This window comes from Sminthopsis crassicaudata, chromosome 5, assembly GCF_048593235.1.
Source record: "Sminthopsis crassicaudata isolate SCR6 chromosome 5, ASM4859323v1, whole genome shotgun sequence".
NCBI lineage: Eukaryota > Metazoa > Chordata > Mammalia > Dasyuromorphia > Dasyuridae > Sminthopsis > Sminthopsis crassicaudata.
In genome coordinates this window covers 211,350,569-211,370,082 of record NC_133621.1, presented here as the reverse complement: position 1 = coordinate 211,370,082, position 19,514 = coordinate 211,350,569, and the positions used below count along the sequence as shown (strand labels likewise).

General features: G+C 32.3%; 1 protein-coding gene across 5 annotated transcripts in view; it reads left to right on the top strand.

Annotated features, from left to right (window-relative positions):
- Positions 1–19,514, top strand: part of MON2 (MON2 homolog, regulator of endosome-to-Golgi trafficking) — a 119,814-nt gene that overhangs the window by 78,391 nt on the left and 21,909 nt on the right. For 4 of the 5 annotated variants that reach the window (XM_074269763.1, XM_074269765.1, XM_074269766.1 and 1 more), the window contains exons 27-32: positions 2,865–3,008; positions 3,631–3,648; positions 3,962–4,090; positions 11,770–11,960; positions 15,736–15,796; positions 17,444–17,567. In XM_074269763.1, coding sequence (XP_074125864.1) covers positions 2,865–3,008; positions 3,631–3,648; positions 3,962–4,090; positions 11,770–11,960; positions 15,736–15,796; positions 17,444–17,567 — 667 coding nt within the window. The remainder of the gene's footprint in view (positions 1–2,864; positions 3,009–3,630; positions 3,649–3,961; positions 4,091–11,769; positions 11,961–15,735; positions 15,797–17,443; positions 17,568–19,514) is intronic. The other variant, XM_074269764.1, reaches the window with a different exon arrangement.

Here is a 19,514-nt window from a genome sequence, read left to right as displayed (position 1 = left end):
CTGTTTTATGGAAGTGTGATTATTTTTCCCCCATAATCACTAAGCATGGTCAGTAAGTTTATGCATTAGCTGTTATCTTAAGTCCATATGCTAAGGTATCTGAGTCCATATGCTAGGGAGTGCAAACAGCAGCACTATAGCAGAGACCTCCAGAAGGACACTACAAAGAATCATATCAGAGCTGATCATCACATAATCTTGTTGTTGCCATGTACAATGTTCTCTTGATTCTATTTATTTCACCCAGCAATCATGTAAGTCTCTCCAAGCCTTTCTGAAATCTTCCTGCTGATTGTTTCTTATAGAACAATAATTGTCCATAATATTCATATATTTCTTACTCAGCCATTCCCCAACTGATGGGCATCTACTTAATTTCCAGTTCCTTGCCACTACAAAAAGGGTTGCTACAAACATTTTTGTACATGTGGATCCTTTTCCCTTTTTAAAGATCTCTTTGGGATATAGGCTCAGGAGACACAAATGGATGAAAGGATATGCAGAGTTTGATAGCTCTTTGGACATAGTTCCAAATTGCTCTCCAAGATGGTTAAATCAGTTCACAACTCCACCAACAATGTATTAATATCTCAGTTTCTACATATCCCCTCTAACATTTATCATCTTTTCCTGTCATCTTAGCCAATCCGAGAAGTATGTAGTGATATCTCAGAGTTGTCTTAATTTGTATTTCTCTGCCCATCAGTGATTTAGAGCATTTTTTCATATAACTAGCATGGTTTTAATTTCTTCATCTTAAAATTATCTGTCCTAAAAGTTTTTTTTTTCTAAAATGCTTTTAAAGAAAGGAATGTAGATGATGTTCTACTGCTTTTAAAATTCCAATTTTTTTTTCAAAAATTTAATTTAAAGATTTGATTACTAGTTTAAAAAAATTGGCTTTAGAGTAATACCCAAGCAGATATTTTTCTTTGTATCTTTTTTTGTTTGTTTGTTTTTTTGTTTTTTGTTTTAGTTGATAAATCTACTTAATATGTTGAATATTTTATCATCTCGGTATTTTACTTTGGTATCTTAGAATTGAAATGGCTAAAGAATTGCAGTTACAGTTACATGATTTTCTTGTTTGATTACTAGGCCCATTTTTAAAAGAAAACATGGTGATCAAATAAAGTTAATATCTGGTTAAGGGGAGGATGCATAAGTTACTAAAATTCACTCTATTGGGGTACTGTTCCTGTCCTTGAACTGTAGGATAGTGTTTCCTCAGGGAGTGCAACCCTTTTTCCATTTGCTACTGTTTCATGTTGGGTTGGAGGATAGGGTGAAGGATTGAGTATCTTTAAAGAATGCCATACCATTATTCTTCTTTCCTGTATGATTTTTATGGGGATATCTGGGTAGAACAGTGAATAGAAATCTAGACCTCTGGTCAGGAAAACTCATTTTTCTGAGTTCAAATTAGGCTTCAGACACTTGGTAGCTTTGTGACCCTGGAGCAGATCACTTAAACCTACCTGCCTCAGTTCCTCATCTGTAAAATGAACTGGAGATGGAAATGGCAGATCACTTCAGTATCTTTACCTCAAATCCCAAATGGGTTCACAAAGAAACAGACATAGTGGAAAAATTGAACAAGAAATAATTGTGTAACCATATGTGCATTATCATGAAAAAAATTATGCCAGCTACATGACAAGTGCTTGCAGGACAGCAGCTACAGTTCTTTTCTAACTTTCAAAGCATATAGCACAGTATTAAAGTGAAAAGGTGCTTGGTGTATTTAATGACATTGTTGAGCTGTGACACTCAATTCTAAAGAAAAGCTATAATTTAGTTTAAATTATTATCCTGGTTTATATATAATTACCTTCTGGCTAGATGATATAAAAAAGCCATAAGCCAAAGAAAAAGAATAATTGCAGGGACATATAGATTTAAATCCTGCAAACATTGATTATTACCATCTTTTGTCATCTTTGTAGGGTGTGAGGTGAAATAGAAGGATTATTTCTCTTATTAGTAACTTGAAGTATTCTTTCTTTTGGTAACTTTTTTATTAATCTTTGACTTCTCTTTTGAGAATGAATTTTATTCTATATATGTATTTATCTGAGTATGTATGGTAATGTTCATATTTACACATGTATGTTGATTGTGTATGTTTAATATAGATAGGTTTGTGGTATTAGGCACGTTCCTTAATTTCATGGTAATAAAGATCAGTTTTTGTGTTGTTGAGAAAATAATTCATGATCTCTCTCAAAAACCATACATTCCCTTATGGGAAACTACTAGGTGTAGTATATAGAGCACCAGCCCTGAAGTCAGGAGGATCTGAATTCAAATCTGGCCTCAGACACTTAATATTTCCAAGCTGTGTGACCCTGGGCAAGTCACTTAATCCCAATTCCCTCAGCAAAAAAACAAACACCCCCCCCAAAAAAAAAACACAAACAAACAAACATACATTTTATTAACTGTTGAGTTTCAGGAATAGCTGAAATGGCTATGTCCATTTTAGTCAAAGCAAAAGTCTATCTCCCAGTGCCTGTAGGAACATAAGGATAAAGAAAAGTTTGGGAAAGCATAGTTATTATTCCAGATAATAATATTAAATATTCACATTTAAATTTTACAAAACCCCTTTGTGTTGATAAGTGAAACTATCATCCCCATTTTATAGAGAAGGGAATGGATATGTATGATGAACTAGTAAAAAAAAAACATCACTATAGAATGGCTTAGAGACAGATGTTTTGTCTGTATCCCAACATTAACCATAAATAATTTTTTTACAATAAGCTTTAAATATTTCCCTATTTAAAACTTAGAAATTTCACAGACCTAAGAGTTTTTAATTAGTGTTTCTTTTCTTTTCTTTTTTTTTTTTTTTTTTAAAGGCCATCTGTATAGGTCCAGAAAACATGCAAATAATGTATCCAGCAATATTTGACCAGTTACTGGCATTTGTAGAGTTTTCCTGTAAACCTCCACAGTATGGACAACTGGAAACAAAGCACATTGCAAATGCAAAATATAATCAGGTAATTTTTTAGAAATCTTATTTTGCTTTTAGAATTAACAGCATTTGGGTATAATAGGCAGCTGTTCTATTTAGGATGAATATTGGTTGTCCAGACAAAAGCTATTTTCTTTTTCTAAAAAGGGCTTCCTATTTCTACTTGTAAAGTATATTATAAAACAAATACAAAGTTAATTTGTATAGATTGCTTCTTTACTCTTTGTGGCTTTATTTTCTTTTAGCAGAATGACTGATTTCTTTAACTCTTTTCCCTAAATTTTTGAAGTTCTTACCTGCTTTCTCCCAGAACTCTATTTACCCCTTCAAAAAATAATTTCCAAATCTCTCAAACTAATAGTATATAAATAAAATAGCAAGAGAAAAATCAACCATGGATGCACCCAAGAAAATTATTGTTTAACCGGTTTTTCCGGTACTGGTGTGAAATTCAATTGGAATGATTTTTGAAGAACTTTCAGAGTCATAAATAATTGGTATATTGTAATTTTCAGTTTAGGAAAAATAGCTTTCTAAATGCATGCATATGCTGATTATTCACTCAACAGTAAAATTTTACATAGTTTTTAATTATGTATTAACTTTTCTCATTCTATTTGTTCTGCAACACAATGGAATCACAATAGATCCAACTATTTGCACCGGTGAGTTAAATTTCCTTAAAAATTGTCCTAACCTATTAGGCAGAAAGTCATGACATTCTAGATAATAAAGCATATCTTCCCCAAGTCCAGATCAAATGCTGAAAACTTTAAATTTTTTGGTTTTTTTCCAAAATTGTTTTATTTTTTCCTGAGTTATATTAAATGCATTCTTTGAAAAAACTTGCATGCATTAAGGTAGCAATCTGCCATAAAATCAACACTTGAGGTTTATAACAGTTTTATTCTTTGGAAAACCCATGATTTTTAAACTATTCTCTGTTTATTTACTCATTATTCAAATATTGTTTTCTAGGCAGAATGGGTAGCCTTGAATTATGTACCATTTGCAGAGAGATCTTTGGAAGTGGTGGTGGATTTATACCAAAAAACAGCTTGTCATAAAGCTGTAGTGAATGAGAAAGTACTTCAGAATGTTATAAAGGTAATTTTTGTTACTTTATTTGTATTTATTTTTTAAATTACTCGTTGATAATATAAGGCAGGTCAGCTTTTGTAAAATTTAATTTCTGTAAAAAATTTGGTTTGGTGAATTTGTTTTACAGAAATTTTGAACAATATTTAATTATGTAGTAAATTATGTAGTAAAATCTTGGCTTATTTTATTTAAATATAATCATGTTTAGTAACTATATAAGACTTCAGAAAATTTGTTCTTAGATCTTTTCAAAGAAAAATATTCACAAAAAATAGAGACCCAAATTCCTGAAATGCATCATTCCGTTTTTAACTTTTTACTTTTTCCCCCCAAATCTTCATTAAAACAAAAATGTATCAATGTTAATACTTTTAAAAGGAGCATTTCTAAATAAAATTTATTTCCTTGGGCCTGGTATTTTATTTTTATTTTTATAGTTATGTCCTTTCATCAAATGTATAAAAGAATACATTTCTTTTGTGGTGTGCATTTCTCATTCTTTCTTGATAAACTTCTTTCATTATCTGCCAACTAGAAAAAACTCTTATTCAAAATTTTATTAGGTGTTCATGACATAATGGGTTATGACCTGACTTCAGGATTCAGTTCCCAACTCTGACACAAATTACGTTAGTGCCACATAGGCAAATCTCTAAGAATCTAAGTTGTACAATATTTTCTGTTCTACATTGGTAGAGGGAGTTTCCTCAACAGAAATTTCTTATACCTGTGAAACCACGAGTTCAGTCTAAATATGAAAACATATTTAAATGGTGATATAAAGAATTTTAATCAACAATTAAAGAAACAAAAGTGTACTAAGGAATTAAAATGGAGTAAAATTTAATAAAATGAGTTGTATTTTTTCTGTTTAAAAAAATTTTATGCCAGGTAGGTGCTACTACTAGACTAAATTCCTTCGTATAATAAGTTAAATGTGTTCAAAACCCACGCTTGCTCTTGTAACTCATAAAACCCTCAACACAATGTTTGGACTTAGTAAATGAATATGAAATCATAATGCAAGTAAATATCAAAATGTGACAGCATTATGAAACTTTATACTTCAAGGGGTCCTATGATTATATTGAATTAGGAATATGATAAAGCAATGTTATATACAGCTGTAGGATGGCAAATTATAGACTTTAAATGTAATAAGGGTTTGCAACATTGTAATGATGCAAAGCATTTACTAAAAATATATAGCTTAAATAGGCCAATTTCAAAAAAAAGACAAAACTTCAGGGGATCACAAAGCAAAAAAAAAAAAAAAAAAAGGTAATGAAGAATAACCTGATGCAGAGCAGTTAGTGTTTACAGTAAGTTTGGTGTGAGACACAAATATTGAAAGAGCATTTAAAGATGAAACTGTAAGGAGGAAAAAGTGGACCTGATCTATCATCATTCCTTTAACAAACCTAATTATCTAATCAAACCAGTTGGTATTTTCTGTAAACTTAGTATGAGATCTAAATATTCAAAGGCTATAAAAAAAGAACATTTAAAGATGAAGTGTAAGAAAGAGAAAAATTGGATCTGATTTTATCAGTTCTTTAAAATTTTTCTTCATTACTGACAGTGGATTCAATGTATTTAGGTTTAAGAATTGTTCCTGTTGTGTTACATGAGAAAGTCTAAATAGAACTAAAAAAGAAAAAGATGGGAGAACAGTTTTACTAGACCAAGTATACACAGAGGAAATCTATATTGGATTTAATAAAAATTAAGAGACTGATTAGAACAATTAAGGAAAAAGCATAATGTTATTATAACTACCAATATATATGCCTTTTTTTTTCTTTCATCTGCAAAACTGTTTTGAAGCTGATTTATAATTATATAGAAATATCTTTGAAGTTGTGAGAAACGAACAGACTTTTGGAAATGGTATTTTAAAATGTCACAGTTCGTTGAAAGACATAAAGAATAAAAATTCATTCCACAATGGTGTCCTCCAAAAATTTTTCTTATATGTACATTAAGCTCATATAAAATTTCTTAATAGGATCATAAACAATGGTAACTTTGATCATTGAATTATCAGTATTAATTGAGGTATTAAAACTGAGAGATGTATCCTCAACAAAAGTGTTTTCCACTGTTATGAATAATAAGTATAGAGAATTAAATGGAGAAAGGATTCCCTGTAGACAATATGGTCTTCAAGTTAGTCTTTGGGCATGATTTTTTGCTGATTGCATTTGACCCAAACCTCCTAAATTAAGTTATTTTGAAAAGTTCTTTATTACAGTGATTTAGTAGGAGTTTTTTATTTGTTTTGTTTTTTTTTGTAGACTTTATGAAAGAACATATGGTAAAGCATGAATCCTTCAATTGTTGTCGTTCAGTCATATCCAACTCTTTTTTACCCAGTGAACCATGCTGTGACTTGCTCAGGGTCACACAGCTATTAAGTGTGAGGTCATATTTGAACTTGGGTCCTTCTGACTCCAAGCCTAGTCCTCCATCCATTAAGCAACCTAATTGTTGTCATTTTGAGTAGATCATTCTTATTGATATCACAGTCATATCAGTGGGTTTCTTTGTGAACTGGGTATTATTTAATAACCAGATTTCTTATAGAAATATGAACAGAATATATGGGGCCACTCTAAAAAAAGGTAAACAAATCTTTCCCATATATATATATATGTATATATATATATATGTATTATACATATCTAGGTATACATTCTTCTTCCTTTAACACTTAAATTCCTATTTTTAAAAAAAAATTACTCTCATTCATTACCATTGCTTCTCAGACTTTTGCAGTCTCTTTTCCACTTTCATCACTCAGGAAACTGCTCTGTCTCAAATGGTCAATGAACTCAGGTGCCAATTTTGTGGCCATTCCAATCTCTTTTTGTCCTCTCTTTGGCATTTGACATTGTTATCTGCTGTCTTTTTCTTCTCTTCAGTTTTTGTTTTTGTTTGTTTTTCAAGCTGAAGAATTTTGGAAGGTAATAATGCTCTTGATTCTTCTACTTCTCTGATATTTCCTTAAATCTTATTTGCTGAATTATTTATCCATATTTCATCCTGTTGTTATCTCAAAGTTCTGCCATAGGCTCCCCTCTTTTCTCTTTAAACTCACTCTCTTAGTAAACTCATTAGCTCCCATGACCATCTTTGTGCAGGTGATTTTTAGATATTTATATTACCCTAAGTTCTAGTCCTATATTACAAACTGCCTGTTGGATTTTTCACATTGAATAGGTAAATTGGCATCTCAGACTTAATAAGTTTAAAACTGAACTCATTTTTACCCCAAACTGAATTTATTTAGGTATTTACCCTTTTCTGTTGAGAATCCTACCACTACCCTAGTCATCAAAATTCATCTCAGAGTCAATCTTTGATTCCTTATTCTTCCTCCTCTCATATATCCACTCAGTTGCCAAATGTTTTTCTGTTCTTCTACCATAGTCTCTCTTAAATCTCTACCCTTCTCTCTAGTCCTAGGCCCACCATACTAACTCAGGTTCTCCCCTGAATTATAGCAAACTTTTTACAGATTTTTTCTGTTTTTCATTCACAGCCTTGCTCTTTAAACCTTAAATGCTTTTTAAATAACTGTTTATTTGGGTCTCTCCAGAACCTTCTTTGAATTTGTTGCAGCTTTGTGAGGTTCATCTTCCATCCTCCTTCTTTGTAGTATTTCATAAATGAGTTTAAATTCCACTTTTAAATTATCCTTGTCTGCCTTACTTTTATAAATTGTTATAAGCTATATATATATATGTGTGTGTTATAAATTTATAAGCCGTAAAGTTCTATAGGCTTTTTTGGTCTCTTGTGACTGTTGATTTACATTGTTTGAATTTCCTTAAGGAAATGGTAATTATGTGTACATTTTACCTATTTTCCCTTTTTGATGACTAATAGCTTTTCTTTTTTTTTTTTTATTATACTTTTTTATTGACAGAACATATGCATGGGTAATTTTTCAATATTGTCCCTTGCACTCACTTCTGTTCCAACTTTTCCCCTTTCTCCACCCTCTCCCCTAGATGGCAGGCAGTCTCATACATGTTAAATATGTTAAATTATATCTTAAATACAATATATGTGTACAGATCTGTACAGTTCTCTTGTTGCACAAGAAAAATCAGATTCAGAAGGTAAAAATAACGTGGGAAGAAAAACAAAAATGCAAGTAGTCCACATTCATTTCCCCTGTGTTCCTTCTCTGGGTGTAGCTGATTCTGTCCATACCAATAGCTTTTCTAAATAGATTAGGCTGGAGTTATTTTAGAGGCTTGCCTTAATTTTTTATTTTTATTCTCGTTTGATAGTGATGTTCATATTTACCCTAAGCAATGATTTGACATCATACAGATGACTGAATAAGAAATGACTATCATATTATTATGTAGTTGTTGACTGTTTATTAAAGTATAATCAGTTTTCTTTCCCTTGCTGTCAATTGGTGTTTTCCTTCTAAACTTATCCTATATTTACTCTATGTTTTTTTATTTTTATGCCCCCACAATTAGAATTATGTTCTTTCAACTGTTCTTGACTTTTATTTGCGTCCTCAACAGTAAGCACAGTGTTTGACATAGTAATTACTTAATAAGTGCTGGTGATTGAAAGTTTGTTATTCTATTCTTTTCTCATACATAGCATGTATGTGTGAAATGACCATATAATCTCCAGTACTCTATTCTTCTTACTTATTACTCAACCACATTTTCTCATTTTCATCCTCTCTCCTGTATCTTGAATTCACTAAGCATTTTAGCATGTTGATTTGATATAGAGGGTATTATTAAGTTCTTTCTAGAATTTCTTTACTTCCTCATCTTGTTCAATAGATTTTGGAACAGAAGTGAGCAAGTATTTTCACATTGGTCCTTTTGTAAATTCTTATCATGAGCATTGCAATGTAGGTCATTAAATTGCCAAGAAATGATGTTTTTTGTCCTTTTTTAGATACATGATTAAAACCTTAGAATGCCAATGATATTGTTGAAAAAATAAAAATATGTGGTAACAAAAAGAACATTAATGGATATAATAAATACATAGAAAAGAGTAGAAGGAAATATAAATAAGTAGGGAAGTTTTTTTATTATGTTGAATTTCATCTATTCTTTTAAAAAGTCAATGGTGGTAGAAATTTGGTTTTGTAAAGATATTAATTTTCTGTTTTTTGTATCTTGAAATGTTAATCTTTGTTGATGTTTGTCAAGTTGATAATTTTTAAAAATTGTTAAAGGCCTGTATATGATCAAGAGATATTTTATCTTTTTCTTTATTTCTTGGGTTACCATGACTACATGGCCAGTCTACTGGTAATGAGTGTCTTTTTATGTAATTGCCTTGGTCCTCAGAAAGAAAATAGGATTTAATGGCATAACTTTCAGAAAGTCATAGATAACTGATAGAATGAAAAATCAGAGTGGGAATTTGCAAATTTTAAAAAGTTAAAAGTATTTTGGCACATGTAAAGAGTAAAAATATATCATCTTAAATTTATAATGATACATACATATAAAAATATTTACAGTTTATCAGAAGAATTCAAAAATAATATTCTTTTCCCAGCAGATAAATGAAAGAGGATACACATATGTTGTCACTTGAAGAAATGTTCATCATCACTTATCAGAGAAATGTAAATTAAAACAATGTAATAGACTATCTCAAATTCATTTTTGGCATTCTGAAAAAATAGGCACAATAATATAGGGCTAATTGACTTAAACATTGATGGGATCTTTTTGATCAAGTTTTGCAGTACAAACATTTTAAAATTAATCATACCCATCAATCCAACAATCCCATGATTGTGACTGTGCTCTTAGAATATTATCAAAAAGTAGAAATAAATTTTCTTTTCTAATATATAATTGTAGGTAGCATTATTATTAATTACTAAATACTTGAAAACAACCTAAGTCTTCACTAGTTGAGAGATGATTTTAAAAAATCATTCTCATTCTCTCTCTCTTTCTTTATCTCTGACATAAAATATGTTTTATATATATATATATATATATATATACATATATATGTATATATATAACATAATAGAATATTAAGTGACAAATATGAGTAGTATTGAGGAGTTTAGGGGAAAATTTTATGAAACAATGCAAAGAAGCACAATTAAAAATATATTTTATATGTGTATGTATTTACACACATGCACAAAAATAAGCACATAAATACAGTGTGAATATTACTATGAAAATGCAATTTTTTGCATGGGACAAAAATAAAACAGAAGAGTACACAGAAGAAATACAAAGTTTTATCTATTTTTGTATGTTTAAATTCATTTCTTCCAATTGTATAGAATACTGAATATCAGTTGAATTGGTTTAGCTAATTTCTGAATCAAAGTGGTTTTTTTCCCCCTTAAATACCCTTGAGTTATATCATATATTAAGGAATGATGATGGTATTAACAAGAATTCAAAAGATGAAAAAGCATGAAGATAAGGAGAAAGAATTTCATTAAGGAGATAGAAGGTAGTTAGGTGATAGGAGGAGGTTCCTCTCTCTCATTGGGAGAGAAGTACAGAAATGGAAAAATAGAAAATGAGAAGAGGAGGAAGAGTGAAGTAAAAATATGAAAAGAAAAAGCGGATATCTTTTGTCACTTCTTATTGAAAATTTGATTCATATTTGGAACTATGCTTAAAAAGTTATCAAACTGTGTATACCCTTTAATCCAGTAGTGTTACTACTGGGCTTATATCCCACAGAGATTTTAAAGAAGGGCAAGAGACCTGTATGTGCAAGAATATTTGTGGATGTCCATCAATTGGAGAATGGCTGAATAAATTGTGGTATATGAATATTATGGAATATTATTATTCTGTAAGAAATGACCAACAGGATAATTTCAGAAAGGCCTGGAGAGACATATATGAACTGATGCTGAGTGAAGTGAGCAGGACCAGGAAATCATTATATATTTCAACAACAATACAGTATGATGATCAATTCTGATGGACGTGGTCCTCTTCAACAATGAGATTAACCAAATCAGTTCCAATAGAACAGTAATGAACTGAACAGCTACACCCAGTGAAAGAACTCTGGGTGATGACTATGAACCACTACATAGAATTCCCAATCCCTGCCTGCATTTTCAATTTTCTTCACAGGCTAATTGTACACTATTTCAGAGTCCTATTCTTTTTGTACAGCAAAATAACTGTTTGGACATGTATACATATATTGTATTTAACTTATACTTTAACATATTTAACATGTATTGGTCAACCTGCCATCTGGAGGAGGGGGTGGGGGGAATGAGGGGAAAAGTTGGAACAAAAGGTTTTGCAATTGTCAATGCTGAAAAATTACCTATGCATATTTCTTGTAAATAAAAAGCTATAATTAAAAAAAGAAAGAAAATTTGATTCATATCTGCAGAGTTTGACTCTCTTCAGTTTCATTGTCCAGGTTAAACAACTGGCTGAGATATAGCTTGAGTTAATAATGTAAGTGAGTATTACTTCTGCTCTACAGAATGAGCTTTCAGGATCATGTCTTTTCCATGAATTGAAGGTTAAGAATAATGAAAAAAATAATACTTCTGCCCATTTACATGCAAAATGTTAAAATATTCAGAAAATATATTCTCATAATGAAAAAAGCTATGTAAGTAATTATGGATTTTTATAATTTCATTTTCACTGCAAATTTTTTTTCATTAATAGACTCTTCGGATACCTCTTAGTTTGAAGTATGCTTGCCCTTCTGAAACCACATGGAAGCTGGCAGTATCTTCTTTGCTCAAAGTTTTGTCCATTGGACTACCTGTTGCAAGACAACATGCTTCTTCTGGGAAATTTGACAGTATGTGGCCAGAACTAGCCAGCACATTTGAAGACTTTTTATTCACCAAAAGGTCAGCTCATTAATCTTTAATTAGAAACTTTAAAAAAAAAAATAGCAAATTATTATAACTTCAACTGGTTTTCTAAGGATCTGTTTGTGTTTCCTTCATCAATAATGCTAAATAAGCATTTTCAAAACAGTGTTAGCTAAGTTATTTTTGAATTGGATGTTGTTGCTCAGTTGTTTGAGTAGTATCTGACTCTTTGTGACTCCATTTGGGGTTTTCTTGAGAAAGGATATGGAGTGATTTGCCATTTCTTTCTCCAGTTCCTTTGCCAGATGAGGAAAGAGGTAGACACGGTTAAGTGACTTGCCCAGGGTCCCAGAGCCAGTAAGTGTCTGAGGCAGCATTTGAATTCAAATCTTCATGACTGTAGGCCATGCTCTAAACATTGCACCACCTAGCTGCCCCTATTAATTGGATACATAATTTATTATATAGTAAATTATCTTTTTGACATTTTGTTCTATAGTCTATGTTGATATGAGATATAAATCAATCAGATATAGCCCTGGATATAAAAGATTAATGATTAAAGAAGATTATTTTGTCCCTCCAAGAAAGCTATAAGAATTCATGGAAAGATGAAGGAGATGGCCTCATGTTTCACATATGGAGTCTTAGAGTTGTAATTTAGCACTTGAAGGGACCTTAGAGGTCCTTTCTTCCAGTCTCTTTACAGATCACAAATCTGAAACTGGAAGGAACCTCAAAGATCATCCAGTAACCTCATTTTTCAGATGAGGAAACAGAGGCCAAGGGAAGTACCCGAGGTGACAAAAGGCGTAAGCAACAAAAGGCATGATTTGAACCCAGGCCTTTTGACTCTGGAGGCAGTGGGCTTTTCCCCTCAATGTATTTCACTGTTTTCATCTCATAGGTAAAGAAACTGAGGCCTCAAAAATGTTGTTGTTCAAGTGTAAGGAAAATTAATTATTTGATCCTAGGAAAGAATATCTTATGTATGTGTTTATACATCTATATATATTTTGAAGCTCCTTTGCTTTCTGAGATAAAATAGTCTGCAATGTGTGTAAGAAGCTGGGCTATCCAGGGAGAAATGTTTAAGGTCTAAATTTGCTAAGGCTGAGTTTTGACTATTCTCTGATATTTCTAGTGGCTAGGTCCCATCAATCAATAGGTCTCTTCTGTGCTCTTCCTTTGGTGAAATTCTGTCTTGTGATGACTTGTATCCAGGAGTCACCAAGCATTTATTAAGTGCCTCCTATGTGTCAGACCATGTGCTTAAGCTATAGAGTTATGAAGAAAAGCAGAACTAGTCCTTGCCTTCAGAGAGTTCATAGTCTGACGGAGGTGACAGAGTGCAACAATATATGAGATACTGGACAAGATAAATTAGAGGCACAGCAAAGGCTCTAGTTCTTCATACCTTCCATTGCTGTAGCAACCAAAAAGAGTAGTTACTTAGACTCTTTTGGGCTTCATTTCCCTATCCATAAAATAAGGAACTTCTTTTTTTTTTTTTTTTTTTTTTTTTGAGGCTGGGGTTAAGTGACTTGCCCAGGGTCACACAGCTAGGAAGTGTTGAGTGTCTGAGACCAGATTTGAACTCCAGTCCTCCTGAATTCAGGGCTGGTGCTCTACCCACTACGCCACCTAGCTGCCCCCTGGAACTTCATGTTCTTTATTGAAAACCTTTTCTAATAATGATTAATTTACTTTCCAAAGATAAGATTAAAAAAAGAAAAAACTAAGTAAAACAAAGCCAAGCTAAACACAAAATGATAACTACAATAACAAACTGACCAAAACCAAAAATCCTTAAGTATGGAAAGATGTGTTCTGTTTCACATTGACTGTGATAGCAAATCCCTTTCTCACCTGTTATGCTTGCCTGTTCTTTGAGTTTTAAAAGCAAAGTTTGTGTATTTATTTTCATGTCAGCACTCATTGTATTTCTTAATTGCTTAATACTTTAAAGCAGTGGTCTTCAAACTTTTTAAATAGGGGGCCAGTTCACTGTCCCTCAGACTGTTGGAAGGCTGGACTATAGTAAAAACAAAACCTCACACTCTGTCTGCCCCTCAGCCCATTTGCCATAACCCGGCGGGCCGCATCTGGCCCGTGGGCCATAGTTTGAGAACTCCTGCTATAAAGTCTCCTGGATTCTCAAAGTTTCCCATTGCCTCTGATCTCTTGAGAATAAACCTCTCTTTGGAAATAGTTTAAAGTCCTCTCTTTGGCTGTTCTATCTTTAGTAATGAAGGAGTCGATATTATGTCTGTTTCAATAGCTGGTTTGACAGATTGTTTGTTTTTATTAAAAGAATATATGGGCCAAAACTTCAGCCATGGGTTTATAGGAACCAATTTAAATGATTCTCAGAAATTACTCTTTTTGGCTTGTGCTCCTATCTTGGTTTTCCCTTGGAAAAATCAGAGTGTAATTTGTATCTGAGTTATTGCAAAATGTGAAAAACAATATTCAGCTGCCACCCATCTAAGTAAACTAAGTCTTAGAATTCATCAGTACTTAACTAAAGCTAGGAATAGATGAAATATAGTAAACTGAGGTTTATTTATAAGGAAAAACTTCCAACCAATTAGAGTTGTCCAAAAGTAGAATAGGCTGCCTCATGAAGTGTTTGGTTTCTCTTCATTGGTGATCTCAATGGGAGTGGAATAACACTTTGTTAGGTTGTAGCAGGGCCTCTTGTTCCAGTATGAACCGCCTCTGAAATTCAGGATTCTGTGAAGCCAGCCAGTCACAAAATAGGAAGAATGCTTATCCAAAGTCATAAGATAATCCAAAACAACTCTTCCCTCTCCAGTGGGCCTCTTTGCCACCTTTATCTCCTCTCCTTGGACCTGTATGGTCCTTTAAATTAATAACGCCAATTTAGGATTTAGGGCCTACCACCACTACCCTGCTTTTAAGGGGAAGTGATTGAAAATTGATTATAGGTTGACCCTTTTTGCTTAGACATAACTTCTCAGAGACCTATATGATTGTCTTCAGACTCATTATCTTATACGCTAATTACACTTCCTCCCTCAAAAAAGGGGGAAAAAGGGAGGCATATGGAATCTGAGTTCATTAGTGAGACTTCTTTTCCCCATATAACTTTTGTCTCAACATTTTTAAGAGCTGTGTTCTTGCTATTCTCAGCCTCTATTTGGCACTAGAAATTCGCTTAAGTCCAGAAATTCCTTTTTTCTTTAAGGATTTGGTACTGATCAGGACCAACTTTCCAAACTACCTATGCCTCTCTACTACTACTGATGTTTTGGGTATCAAGAGGTGGTTCAGGGGATGGCAGACCTTTATTCATCTTTTCAGTCCCTACTCTTCTTTATAAAAACCAAATTCTACCTTCTCAAGGGGAATATTTATACTTTGTATTAGGGGACGTTTTCACTGTCAAAACAAACACCTCATGATTGGAGTAGTAAAAATTTAGTGCCTATATGAGTAACTACTTAAATTTATTTGTATTTGTCAACATTCTTGAAAACAAAATATTTTTGTAATTTTACAAATTTAATCAAATTACACTTGGCCCCAGGATTTATAGAGAGAATTTCTAAGTAACTTTTAAACTAAAGTCATTTTTATTAAGTGAAATTTAATATTATCAATTATATGCTTCATAAGTTACCTTTTTTAAAAAGTATACTAGTATAGGGAAAATTTTTCTCCTAGTATTTTTCTTGGAATCTTCTTTATTTAAATATTAGTTAATGTTCCCAGCTTAATTCCTAGAGCTTGTGTTTTCTTTTCAAAAGCTGAAATTCAGAGATTTTGTTTGTTTGTTTGTGTTTAGTATACCTCCAGATAATCTTTCAATTCAAGAATTTCAGAGAAATGAAAGTATTGATGTTGAGGTAAGTAGTTTTTCATAAGCCTTTTATATGATTTTATATGGAACCTTGAAGGAGAATTGTTTAAACTTTAGTATTATTTGAGAATAAATTAAGATGACAGTTAAGATTAATTTTAGTAGATTTAGCAAAACTTGTTTCCTTTATTATTTCTGATAGTCTGTCAAAGTTTGTGTGATGACTGAATATTAATAAATCACATTGTATAATTCTTTTAAAAATATTTTTATTTTTGTGTGTTGGGATTGAGTTTTTGTTTATTTTGGTTTTGGTTTGAACCTGTGATTTCATCTGCCTTAGGAGCGCCTAGATAGGAAAGTCTCTCTAGTGAGACAAGTCTACTACAGTGGAGAGTTCCCTGAGGACACAGAGAGATTGGGCCATGTGAGCTGTCAATCTTTGAGGGAACGGGCCTTGAACCCTGGTCCTGCTTTTGAACATGTCCCTGATCACAAAATATTTTGCATATATTATTTTATTTGACAATTACTTATTGAAGGCTAATCGTTTCCTTTACTGTTACCAGGTAATACCATTAACCAATTGTTTTAATGATAGCAAAACAATTGGATGGAGTTTTACATCTTTGTTGATGTCTGTTGATATTGATCTTATAAACACAACCTATCAGAATTTTTAAATAAATAGTAAATATTCATAAGAAGTTTGTAGAATGCTTGAGCTTTTGTTTTTAAAAGTAAAAGTATATTACTTTGTGTGTCCTAACTGTATTAAAATTTCAACTTTAAGAACTTAAAAGGACACTAAATGCTTGTGATAATGCTTTTCAAAAAATAATAATAGCTCAAATTTATATAACATTAGTTTTCTTTTTTTTCTTTCTTTTGCTGAGGCAATTAGGGTTAAGCCTCTTGCCCAGGGTCACACAACTAGGAAGTGTTAAGTGTCTGATGTCAGATTTGAACTCAGGTCCTTCTGACTTCAGGGCTGGTGCTGTATCCACTGCACCACCTAGCTCCCTCCATAACATTAGTTTTCAAAACTCTTTATATACATTATTCCACTTAATTATTATAGCTATTCAGTATCAGAAGTAGTATAAATAATATTGTCTCCATTTTCTAAGACAGAAAATGAAACTCAAAGAGGTTGTGACTTGTCAGAAAAGGTCAGGATTCAAACTCGGCTTCCAGTTTTACATCACATATTCTGCCCAATGACCTTTTTTTCTTATTGCTTAATACATGAGCATGTATTATAAGCATGCTTATTTTCTCCAGGTTTTCTTGTAAAATCGTGTGTTAGATGTTGGCCATGTTAATATTTTGGAGTTTGCCATAATTATATTGTAGAAAATTGTTACATACATTGGATCGTTTTTCTTCTATAGCCCCTTCATACCTTTGGAAATGAATATTTATTTTGTCAATACTATTATTATTAGTTTTCTAATAGATTTGTAACAGATAGTTAGACTAATAGTCTTTATCATTTATGATCATTTATGATTGTGGTACATGAAGAAATTTGTGCCATTGAGGGTTGTATTTTAAGAAAGAGACAGAGACAGAGTGACAAAGATGGAAAGAGTGTGACTGTGAGTGGGAGTATAAATGTAAATAGAAAGTAAGTGAGGCTTATTCACTTTCAGGGGAAAAAAATACATTTAAATGTATTCATTTGTTTTAGGTGGTACAGCTCATCAGCACAGAGATTCTGCCTTATGCTAATTTTATTCCCAAGGATTTTGTTGGCCAGATAATGACCATGCTTAATAAGGGTTCCATACATTCTCAGTCATCTTCATTTACAGGTATGTTACTTAAATGATTTTAAAAAAAAATGCTAAATCAGTATTAGAGTACTTTTGGAATAGCTTATCTATAGCAAATGATTATAGAGGCAGAGGCTAGCAGTTCCTACATAGCCTGGGATTCAAAGACAGAAAATTTAACTAGACTAGGTGAATATGTAGTGAACATTTTTTATGGTATATTAATATACCATATTCAAATGAGTTGAATTCTTATATTTAGAAAGCATTACGATGATGTAGAAAACATATTGGTTTTGGCATTTCAAGATGTAAATTAAATTCCAAGTCTTAGTTATTTATACTTTTGTCAGACTGGTAAGTTACTCAACCTTTCTGGCCTCAGGTTCCTTATCTGAAAACTGAGGGATTGAACTCAGTCTCTGAATTCCCTTCTGTTTTTTAATCCTGTATTCTTATTTTTCAATTAGTTGTTGATTTTAAGGATTCAAGAACTAGAATTTATGAATCTGTAAATTTAAATTCTATATATATTCAGAAGTATTGAAAGCAACAATCTCTAGAAAATTATAGACAGTGCAATCATAATTATTAAATTTTATTGTAGCACAATCTTCATACAAACTAATTTGTAAGATAAAATTGCAATCGAGGGAAACAGCAGAATACAATGTTTTGACTTCTAATTGTGTCCAATGTTTTATCAATAAATTATAAATATCAAAATTAATGTTCATTGTAGCTAACTCACAGATAATTAATGACATTTTATTCCTGGTCTGATAGTGCTTAATATTTGAATGGTGGAAAAGAGAATATAATCATTGAGTATATTATTGACACCAATCAGCATATAATATTTTGAGTGTCCGCAATAGTTCTGTCTTGGGTACTGTGTTCTGTCTTTTTGTCTTCCCAACTATTGCCTCTCTTTCCCCCTCATTTTTCTTTATCTCCCTGCCTCTCCATTTCTCTCCCTCTGTATTTCACTTCCTTTCTTTTCATGCCACTCTCTACCCATTTCCCTTTTTCCTCTTGTGGGTTCAGTTATCAGTTTTGCAGATGACTTTCATCTATATATCCAGCCTCATTCTTTTAGGTATCTCAAACTCAGTGTGTCTAAAACACAACTCTTCTTTCTATCAAAACCCTTCCCTTTTCCTTACTACTCCTTTTCCTTTGAGTGCCTCATCCTCTTCCAACACACCCAAGCTTATACAGACATAGCCATTCTCTACTTATCCCATTTTCTCAGCCTTATAATCTAATCAATCTACATCCTGGTTACTTTCACCTGCACTATTGTTTTGGCTTCCTATTTAGTTGGCCTGCATCTGGTCTCTCCCCTTTCCAGTCCATCTTCTACATAATTGCCAAATTTATATCCCTGAAATACATATCTGACCATTTCATTCCTGTGTTCTGGAAACTCTCATTACCCTTTAGAGGTAACTCTTCTTTTAAAGGACTTGACAAATTGCTGCAATTTATTAATTCCAGGCTTTCATATAGTCTCCAGTTAAACATGCCTAATGATGTTCTTCTCTTATATGACATTCCATCTCCATAACTTGGCATAAACTGTTCCTCCTGCCTAGAAGGCACTTGTTCTTTACTTTCTTTTCATTGAGTCTCCTAACTTCTTTCAAAGGGCAAGTGCCACTTTTACAGCCTTTTCCTGCCTACTCTCCTAGTTCCTGGAAAGCAACCTTGTGTGTGTGTGTGTGTGTGTGTGTGTGTGTGTGTGTGTGTGTGTGTGTGTGTGTGTGTGTGTGTGTGTAAGATTTTTATTTACTTATTTGGGTGGGTGTGGGGAAGGTAGAGGGCAGAGCATGTTTCCTTTTGTCTTTGTTACTAGCATTATCTAGCATATAGTGTTTTACTTGTAATAAATACTTGAATGAATGAATAACATATTAGAAAGTTGATCAGGAAATGAATTTTATGTTGTATTTTACCATTTACTTGGAAATAAAAAGAGGACCA